We start from the raw sequence: 10,570 nt of genomic DNA on the forward strand, positions 1-10,570 counted from the left end.
TAGTAAGGCCTGTTCAGCATACGGGAATGTACCCTGGTGAAGATCAGCAAATAGATTACACTCAGATGCCTCCATGGAAAAGGTTTAAATATTTATTAGTATTCATTGACACCTCTACTGGTTGAATCGAGGCTTCTCCTATGGGGTCTGAAAAGGCAATTGAGGTTTCTAAATTCCTACTAAAGGAAATAATTCCTAGATTCGGGCTGCCTAAGAACTTGCAGAGGGATAATGACCCATCTTTCATAACAACAATTATCCAAAACATACCTTCAGCCCTAGGAATTCGGTATCGCCTTCACTCAGTGTGGAGGCCACAATCTTCAGGGAAAGTAGAAAGAACCAATCAAACTCTCAAAAGGACTCTTCCTAAACTATGCCAAGAAACATAAGCCTGGCTGTCTTTATTGCCTGTAGGCTTGTTACCAGTTTGAGTGGCCCCTGAGGGAAAGCTGCAGCTCAGCCCTGTTGAAATAATGTCTGAAAGGCCTTTCTTAACTACAGATGTCCTAATAGATATAGATACTTTCAAGCTACAAGATTATATAATCAACTTAGGACAAGTGCAAAACACACTCCTTGAATATAGAAATCAAAGAGTCCCTTCCTCTGCTAAAGAAGAGAATCTGGTTACAACCCACCTGGGAGATTGGGTTCTATTAAACACTTGGAAGGAAGGATCCTCAGCAGATCAACTTTCCCCAAAGTGGAAAGGACCCCATCAAGGTCTCCTTAGTGTCCCAACTACAGTTAAACTTCTGGGAATAAACAGCTGGGGCCACTTACCTCTAATTAAACCTGTCTCTTATGAAGTCACACAGGCTGGCAGGACACAAGAGACTGATGCCACTTCTTCCTGTGAGCCAACCAGTGACCTCCCACTCCTGTTCAGAAGAAAAGAAAGGGATGGGTAACGTAAGATATGGATTGACATTCTACTTTTGGGTATAAGTTGGAATCACGCAGAGTAACTTATTTACTGAGTGGACACAGGCTTTAGCCTCTACATAATCAGACAAACTTTTGGATATATGGAGAATTGCCACTTTCCCCCGGTTCCAGATTAGGCTGGCACATTCAACCAGCCAACCTAAGTTTATGGGGATTTTATTACGATTGTGAAACTGAACGTTATAAACACAGTCCCTCTTTTCCCATGCATCATAGACACACAGGCCTCAGCCCCTTCTCCTCCTGTGGAGAGACTGAAAGCCACCTTTTTAATCTAATTAGGAAATAGCTAAACTCCATCCCAACTTTAGGTTACGCTATGCAGGATGAACTTGGGCAAATGGCAGCTGTCCAGTGCAGATATCAGGCAGAGCGCCTCTATGTTTTGAAAGGTGCAATCATAGTCACCACCAGACTCGAACCTGTGATACAGGATGGCTGCCACCTCAACAATGTAATCCGGCTGGAGTGCAGTGGTGCCATAAGGCTCACTGTAGTCTCGACATCCCTGGCTCAAGCAATCATCCCACCTCAGTCTTCCATGTAGCTGGGAATACAGGCATGCACCGTCATGCCTGGCTAATTTTTAAAATTTTTTTGTAGAGACAGAGTCTTGCCATATTGCCCAGGCTGCTTTTGAACTCCTGGGCTCAAGCAAACCTCTCTCTCCTTAGTCCCTCACCCAAATGCTGCAATTATAGGTGTGAGCCACTGCACCTGGCCAACAGGAATAATTTTGTGTCCTCAGGAAGCATGCTTGAGGAACGGAGGAGAGGTAATATGATATAGTGGTGGATAAATGGATTCTTTTTTTTTTTTTTTTGAGATGAAGTCTCAGTCTCTCCCAGGCTGGAATGCAGTGGCACTATCTTGGCTCACTGCAACCTCCACCTCCTGGGTTCAAGTGATTCTCCTGCCTCAGCCTCCCGAGTAGCTGAGACTACAGACGCACACCACCACGCCCACCCAGCTAATTTTTTTTGTATTTTTAGTAGAGTCAGGGTTTCACCATGTTGGCCAGGATGGTCTTGATCTCTTGACCTCGTGATCTACCTGTCTCGGCCTCCTAAACCTCTGGAATTACAGGTGTGAGTCCCCACGCCCGGCCAGATACATGGATTCTTATACCAGACTTCTGGAGTCCAAATCCTGGCATCCCCCCCCACTTGCTAGGGATGTGACTCTGGATAAGTTATTTTAATCTCCCTGTGCCTCAGTTTCCTCTACTGTGCCATAGGTTTAATATCAGTGCCTACCTCAAATGGTTGTTACAAGGATTGAATGAGCTTTTAGCTATAACATGCATAAGGTACCTAGTGCCGTATAAGTGTTCAGTATATGAATAATCAAATTAACAAAAGGATCTTATTTCTGGCTGGGTTTGGTGACGCACGCCTGTAATCTTAGAACTTTGGGAGGTCAAGGAAGGAGCATTATTTGAGACTATAAGTTCAAGACCAGCCTTGGCAAAATCACAAATCTGTCTCTACAAAAATAATAATAAAGCTAAGTAATAGAATCTTATTTCTTTCAGGGGAAGGAGTATAATTGCTATGAAAAAAAGTTAATCAACTGGAAAATAAAGTCAAAGTAAACTCATAGACTATAAAGTAAAATAGTGGCAGCCCAATACACATGGCACGACATCATTTGTGGGGGACAAAAGACTTTTTCTACCAGATACACACATATGTGTCATCTCATGGCAATGTGTCTGGAAGGATACCTGCTTCTGTGGAGGGGACTGGAATTGGGAATAGTGATCAAGGGGAACTCGATTTTATCTTTAATATTTGAATCTCTACTGTGAGAAGATATCTCTTTGTGACTTATGAAATCAAAAGCAAATTTTTAAATAAAAATGAGAAAACAAAGTGGCCAGGAAGTAGTGAGGAAGAGGTGAACAGCTTTGCCATCTGGGAGCGAAGGGGAGGATCACAGAAAACATGACATCAGAGTTGGATCTTCATGAAAGCACTGAGGCAGGGGCACAGCCGCTCACGCCTGTAATCCCAGCGCTTCGCGAGTCAAGGTGGGAAGATTGCTTGAGTCCCAGAAGGTCAGGGCTGCAGTAAGCCAAGATCATGCCACTTCATTCCAACCTGGGTGACAGAGACAGACCCTGTCTCAAAACAAAGCTAAACACAACAAAACAGAAAAGCAAAAAAAGGAGGTGTTGCTAAAGACATGGGAGCTTGAGAAGAAAATAATGCAACTGGAATTTGTGCCAACAGAGTTTGGGTGCTGTGGTTGGGCAGGGAGAGGAAAGGAGGAATGGATAGATCAGGCTGCAAGGACGGGGTTCGGGTTGGTTGTCAAGGGCTTTCCGACCACATGAGGGAGGTTAAACTTTGTGTAGACAAGTTTTTAAGCCACCCTAAGTAACATGATCACATCAGAAGGATCCTGTGTCAGCCATGTGGAGAATGGATGGAGGGGCAGGGAATAACTGGTTTAAGAGGCTGCTGAATTGCCCAATCGAGAATTGCAAAATAGTGTCTACATAAGGAGAGACAAAGGGGTTGATTTGAAAGATAATTAGGAGGAACAACAAACAGTACTTGCCTCTCAGCATCTACCCCAACTTTTTGTGGTAACTGTCCTCTGCTTTGGGAGCATCACCTTTTTTCACTTTTAGCCCTGGTGCTTTAGGCTCGGGGCTCTATGGGTAGGACAAGTGACCTATGCTAAGGCATTAACTCAAGTCACCTTTCCTGGAGTAGCACACGACATTAATAAGTCCCACCAGGCCATCAAGACCCGTCCTGGGACTTTTGTTTTGTTTTGCATTGTTTTAAATAGATACAGGGTCTCACTTGGTTGCCCAGGCTGGTCTTAAATTCCTGGCCTCATACAACTCTCCTGCCTTGGCCCCCCAAAGTGCTGGGATTACAAGTATGAGTCACGGTGCCTGGCTGTGTTTGGGGACTCTTGTAAAGGAACTTCCTCCTGCTGGGCCAAGTTGCATAATGATGGGAGTCTGTGTTGCCCAAAGTTGCCATGGACCTGGGATGGAGCTGACCCAGGGGAAGTAGAGTCTACAGCTGGATGCTAGTAGCATCTTTTAAGCCCAGAATTGAGCCATATCTTAGCTAGCTGTGCCTTGGATTTATCATGAGTCAATGAGCCAGTGCTGGTGAGTTTTTAAAACATTTTTTGATCTAATCCAGTTTGAGTTGAGTTCTCTGTTTAAACTGACTCCAAACTAAAGGTATTCACAGTAAGTCCCTAATGATTAGCATTGGGAACAGGTAGCATCTTTGAAATTCACTGCTCTTGGATTGGTGGCATGATGAGGATAGAAGACAAAACCATGTTCGATGTTTGTAGCCACTGTCAGCCCCCTCTTAGGGAGAGGCTGTGAACATCCCTCATAATTTGCTACATTAGTGGAATCTAGGTCTTACAGACCCTGGAAGGTGGCCCGGAACACTGACTGTCAGATGTTCGGATCTCACAGATTTCACAGAGCAACACAATTCCAAAGAAAAATCTTAGATTCTAAAGTAGAATTGCCAAGTTTAAATTTTGTTGGGTTAAAAACGCTCACAAACAAAATCACTGCCTTCACCATCTTCGTAACATCATGAAAGAGCTAACACTGTTACACACCCACAAGCAGGAAAGGGAATGGGTAGCAATGAAAGATAGCCCTCATAAAATGAATACACTGGCTTTGTGAAAGACTTGCTCATACTCGTTTTTCTCATTTTGTCTCAGACATGTGCATGCTTTTCACTTGCAATACCAATCTGCTCGCTGGCTTCGTGGAGAATCCTGTGCCCCTCAGTAATGTGCCCCCAGCCCTCAACGCCCATCCACATCCCTGGGACAGGGAGCATCTGGATAACACAGGGTTCTAGGGACCCCCAGCAGAACGAATGAAAAGCCGAAGCCTAGTAGGAAAATTGAGGATCCCAAGGAAAGATCTCACTGTTTGGGCAGGGAGGATCCAGCCAGAAAAGCCAGGTAGGGAGCACGTAGAACATAGATGGGCTTGGAAAAAACCTCCCCTTCCCACCACTGGCAGAGCCCAAGCAGCTCTCTTCCCAACCCACTGCCTGAATAGGGATGCCTGGAGCCCTGAGCACAGAGTGCTTCCAATGCTGGGTCAACATGAAGGTCCTGGGAGAGACTGGAGACTGTAAACAGGCAGGTTTCCACCTCCAGAACAGAGGCAGCTTCCTGGGGGCCTCAGTGTCAACAGAGACTGGGGTGTGTACAGGAGCATGTACATGGCTCTGAAGGGCTCCTGTGCTTCTGGGAACAGTGGCTCATTCAAGTTAGCTCCAGTGGGGGAGGGGATTCTTTCCCACCACACTGCTCACAGGAGCAGGCGCTTACCCTTCCACCCCATCAAACCAGGCTGGTAGAAGGGAGTCTTTGACCAGTAAAAGTTGGATACACACTGGAGTTGTGCAGTCAATATCAGAAAGTGCTCTCAAGTTCCAGTGTGATGGACGTGAACATCCCAGCCCTCCCCCTACACACACACACACACACACACACACACACACACACACACGTTGGAGACTGGATGGAACCAGTGGCTAACAAGGATAACAAGACCCAAGGAATAACATGAAGAGTGAAAAAATCAGGGAGGGAGGCCAGAGGAGGGGGGCTTCCCAATGCCCAAGTCCACAGGCATAATGGAAGGATAGGAAATGCAATGAAAAAAGAAAAGTACTGTTTTCCACCATGCCCTGCACGTGCAAATTCACAAAAGAGCTTTTCGGTTTTCTGGCAGTAGCCTCAGTCTTTCCACTCTTCTGGCTGAGTTAAGGGATCATGTAAAGATATACAGGGGGCATCAAGGGGAGCCAAAGAGTTCATGAACTGGAATCCTAGTGCAGGAGGCCTCACAAAGTCTACACCAAGAGTTAGTGACAGATTCAAAGAAGGATCCTTGGCAGACTGAAATCCTCAGGTCTTTTCAAGTGATCTGACCTTAATACAACACCACCTCTTCGCCCTTGTTAATTTCTTTCTGATGCTGCCAACATGTGTATCTTTCCCTTATATCCCACCCAAGATTCCCAAGTGACTTCAAGATCTGAACGACTCTGGACAATGGTCTCAGTGGGGTTCCAAAGGCCACAATCTCTGGCCAGGCTACAAATCACCTGACCTTGGGCTAAGTGTCCACCAACTGGGGCAGAGAACGGCAGGGGAGGGGACTTATGGCTGCCTTAGATGTGGGCACGTGAGTGCAGCAGTTTCCCTTAGGCATGCAGGGCAGGCAACCCGATTGATATGTCTGGTTCAGCTTGCAGGAGTCCAGCTCTGTCTCCAGGGTGGCTCTCCAAGGAGCTTGGAGCACTATTGTGTCATCCCCGAGCATTGTAGATTCCCAACCGATACACATCCAGTTACAGCTCTTGAACTCCATGTCTCCGAGGTCAAGTGTGGCTGAGTGACTTGAGATCCCACAACCCCATGCTCCTGGGGGCCCAACTCCGTAACAGAGAAGCTTGAGAATGTATGCCAAGTCATATGCACTGTGTTCTTTATTGAGACAGAGGTGGGATGAGGAGGGTAACCCTCAGGCAAAGAAGTGAAAGGAGGGAGAAGTGGGAGCCATCTATTTCCCAATTCTTCCTTTCCTCCCAGCTGACGATGGTGGGGCGGCCACCAGCCAAGGGTAAGAAGTAAGACCCCCTTAGATACAAGCACAGTGTTCCGTGAGAAGGTTGGGCACTGTCTCATACTTGAAAGAGTAACCCCCATCCGAGGTGGTCCGGACATGTAGGGGCCTCATGGTCCCTGGGAGAGCAGCACAGCAGGGCTGGGCCCCTGGCAGCAAGGAAGGGGGCTGGGCTGGGGTAGGGGAAGCCCCAGGTACCAGAAGGGGCAGGTTTGGTGGGATGTGCAGCCCACAACCACCATGACAGTAGTGGAAGATGAAACTGGGAGGGTACACGATCCACCGTTCCCAGCCCAGCTCTTGGAAGGAGATGTTAAGTGCTACTCTGTGGCAGTTGGCGTGGGCAGCTGGTTCCTCCTGAGGCCTCTGCAGCAGGCGCAGGGCAGCGGGAGACCAAGGCCAGGACACTGGGGGAGTTGAGCGCCGGGCTCTCTCCCCTCCACTGGCTGGTCTGGTCCGAGTGTGGGCCACCAGGAAGGGCGTGGCCTCAGGCCGGGCTGAGCAGGAACAGAGAGGACAGCGCAACAGCAGCACCAGGACAGGTTGGGTCAGCAGAGAGAGAGCAGAGGTGGCCAGGTGCAGCACGGCCCAACGAGGGGGGGCATGGCCCAAAGACATGGGCACAGCCATGGGTCCCCCCGGTGACAGTGCCAGCAGGCCTAGCAGGGGCCCAGAGCTATTGGAGGCTGCTGTGCTCTGCCTGTCCAGCCCGGTGTGGAACCACAGCTGGGCCGAAGTCACCTGGCGACTGCGTGTATGCTGGGATGGCCGGAACGTGTACGTGAAGAGGCCCTCCTCAGCCTCCTGGGCCAGTTCCCTAGCAGCTGACTTGTCTTCACAGCTAGCACCTGCAGGAGACAGAAGAGAAGGGAGAGGGCAGCACCACTGATTGGCAGGACCTGGCACCCCTCCTCAATAGGAGGGACATGGCTGCCAGTCATGAGCTAATGATGGGCTGCACTCTGCTCTGTGCCCTCCCGGGCATGGGAACTCTCCTGAGTCTTGGGAGAGCTTCTGTAGGCTTCCTATTTTTTAATTTCTTCATGAAAGAACTTAAAAAAATAGAAGACACTGCCAGCTTCTCTCTGAAGTGGTTTTACCAATTAACATGCCCGTCAGCAGTGAGTAAGAGGCCCTGACCCTCTACACTTCACCAGCACTAAGAAATGGTAGTTAGACTTCAATGCTTACTTACCAGATAGTGTGAAACAGTACCTTGGGTGGTGTCTACACAGATGGTTGTTATATTACTTTTTGTTGTTGTTTAAGACAGAATATTGTTCTGTCACCCAAGCTGGAGTGTAGTGGCATGATCATGGCTCACTGCAGCCTCTACCTCCCAGGCTCAAGCAATCCTCCCACCTCAGCCTCCCGAGTAACTGAGACCACAGGCGTATGCCACCACATCCAGCTCATTTTTCTATTTTTTGTAGAGACGGCTCTTGCTATGTTGCCCAGGCTGATCTCGAACTCCTGAGCTCAAGCAATCTCCCTGCCTTCGCCTTCCAAAGTGCTGGGATTATAGCTGTGAGCCATCACACTGAGCCATGTTACTTTCTTTGGCATGTCAGGAATATTGCATATCATACAATTATGATAAATTCCTTAATTCCATTTTTAAAATACAGGTTAACACCAAAAAACACAAGAAGAAGGAGGGAAAGGTGGGTGGGAAGGAGAAGAAAACGAAGAACAAGGAGGAGGGGAAAGAGGAGGAGGAGGGTTGTAACTCAGAACAGAGGACAATCATTTCAAGAATGTCCATTTGGGGACAGGCGCAGTGGCTCACGCAGTAACTCAGAACAGAGGACAGTCCTTTCACGAATGTCCAGTTGGGGACAGGCACAGTGGCTCACGCCTGTAATCCCAGCCAAGGTGGGTGGATCACCTGAGGTTGGGAGTTCAAGACCAGCCTGGCTAATATGGCAAAACCCTGTCTCTACTAAAAATAGAATAAATGAGCTGGGCGTGGTGGCACGAGCCTATAATCCCAGCTACTTGGGAGGCTGAGGCAGGAGAATCGCTTGAACCCGGGAGTCAGAGATTGCAGTGAGCCAAGATCACGCCATTGCACCCCAGCTTGGGCAGCAAGAGCAAAACTCCATCTCAAAAAAAATAAAGAAAGTGCAGTTAGCATCCTTACACTGACACACTCGTAGACTATACTAATCATCCCGGAGTAGCACCCATTATATATTCACAAATTGGTCCATTTTGCAAATAAGGAGACTGAGGCTTAGAGAGGTGAAATGACATTCAACGACTAAGTGGCCAGGCTGGGATTTTGCCTGAGCTCAAAGCCATCCTTTTCCCCATGGTGCTGTGGAGGGGGTGAAGTGAGGGAGGCAGGGGTCCTCTCTAAGAGAAAGGTGGACCAGATGACAAGAAAGGCCACCCGGAAGAGGGTTTATCCTTTCAGTCAGTGGAACAAGGGGACACACGTAAGTTGAGACAGGAACTCAAGAGGAGATAGACAAGTTTTCCAGAAAAGTTTCCCAACTAATCTTTTGCCTGTATCTCTGATAGCTTCTCAGTCTCAGCTACCTGGGACTAAATAGGGATTGGAGCAGCGAGCAGCAGCAGAGGCAGAGATAGGAAGAAAGGTGGCCAGCCCAGACAGCCCCATCTCTAGAGACCCCTGGTCTCCTGGCGCATCCCTCCCAAATGCCTCCCACATGCCACGCACTCTAGGTGCAGCATCTCAATCCTGAGAGGTCGGTGTAATCGCCCATTTTATAGATGGGGAGATAGAGGCACAGGGAGGCTTAGCAACTGGCCTATTGTTGCAAATACACTGAATGACAGGGCTGGGATTCAAACTCTGGTCCACCTGGCCTGCAAACCCATGTTGTGCCTCGCAGCTTCTCAGTTACCCTGCCGGTTCCCTCATCCTTGTTACCTGTGGCTGGGAAAAGGATGGCCTGGGAGACATCCTCCTTCTCTGGTTCAGAGCCCCTGCGTGTGGAGCCCCCGAGGGCATGTCTTCGGGGCAGCCGCCTGACTGCAGGGTCCCCACCTTCCTTGGTCACCGCTGGGGGCCCCAAGGCATCCAGGAACAGGGCCCTCACCTTGGCCAGAACAAGCTCCCGGGCCAGCTCTGACCCTTCGCAGCTGTGCCCACCCTGTGGGGCCAGCAGCAAGAAGAGCAGCAGTGGCAGCGCCATGGCTCACCTGGCCCTACTAGCGGGGAACCCACTCCCTGCCCTGTGCCCCTTCTGCCAGGGTGTGCCCAGGGCCTCCCTGCTTTCCCCTCCTCATCCCACACCCACCCTCTTCTACCCTTCTCACCCAGTCTTCCCACGCCCCACAGTCCGAGTTGCCCCTGCCCGTGGCATTGAGACCTCCTATCTCTGACGTAGATGTCTGTGGCCATGAGCCTTATCTCCCACTCCCGCCAGGAATGTGGGGGAGGGGCTGGAGAGGGTTTCGCCCCAAGTGACCCGACCCACATGCAAACATACAACCCGTTCTCCCTACACACATACACACGAACACACACACACACATCCAGAGGGGACATCAACCCCCTATTCACACACACACACACACACACACACACACACACACACACACACACAGAGTCTCACATCCAGAGGTGACATCAAGCCTGGGAGCTATAGCCGGCCAGCCCCAGAAAGTGTCATTTGTCCAGGAGACAAGAGTGCACCACCTCTCAGACCTTCTGGGGCCCCTTTCAATGAGCAGCTGCTGGGCAGGCCAGCCATTGGGGGAAGGGCTGGGGCCGGGGCTAGAACAGGAGCTAGGGCGGGGGCCAGGTGGTCCCGCCTGCTCTAAACTTAGCCCAGAGGAGCCAGTCTGGGCTCTTGTCCTCCAGCTGTGTCATCAGAGAATATTTTTGGGATTGGCAGCTGCAGGCGCCTCTGCCACTCAGGCCCAAGCCTGGCGGGCGGGCGGCTGGGGACCTGGCGGCTGGAGGTGGGAGGGAGGAGGGGAAAGAGGCCCAAGCTGTGG

At 49.7% G+C, this 10,570-nt stretch overlaps 1 protein-coding gene across 1 annotated transcript; it reads right to left on the reverse strand.

Annotated features, from left to right (window-relative positions):
- Window positions 1-6,438: 6,438 nt before the first annotated feature.
- Window positions 6,439-10,553, reverse strand: INHA (inhibin subunit alpha). The gene is made up of 2 exons (XM_032278063.1): window positions 9,498-10,553; window positions 6,439-7,446 (listed from the first exon to the last, which is right to left on the reverse strand). Exons 1-2 carry the CDS (start codon window positions 9,760-9,762, stop codon window positions 6,614-6,616), a joined length of 1,098 nt encoding a protein of 365 aa, XP_032133954.1. The 5' UTR covers window positions 9,763-10,553; the 3' UTR covers window positions 6,439-6,613.
- Window positions 10,554-10,570: the final 17 nt, after the last annotated feature.

This window comes from Sapajus apella, unplaced genomic scaffold, assembly GCF_009761245.1.
Source record: "Sapajus apella isolate SASKATOON/1434 unplaced genomic scaffold, GSC_monkey_1.0 scaffold10, whole genome shotgun sequence".
NCBI classification, from domain to species: Eukaryota; Metazoa; Chordata; class Mammalia; order Primates; family Cebidae; genus Sapajus; species Sapajus apella.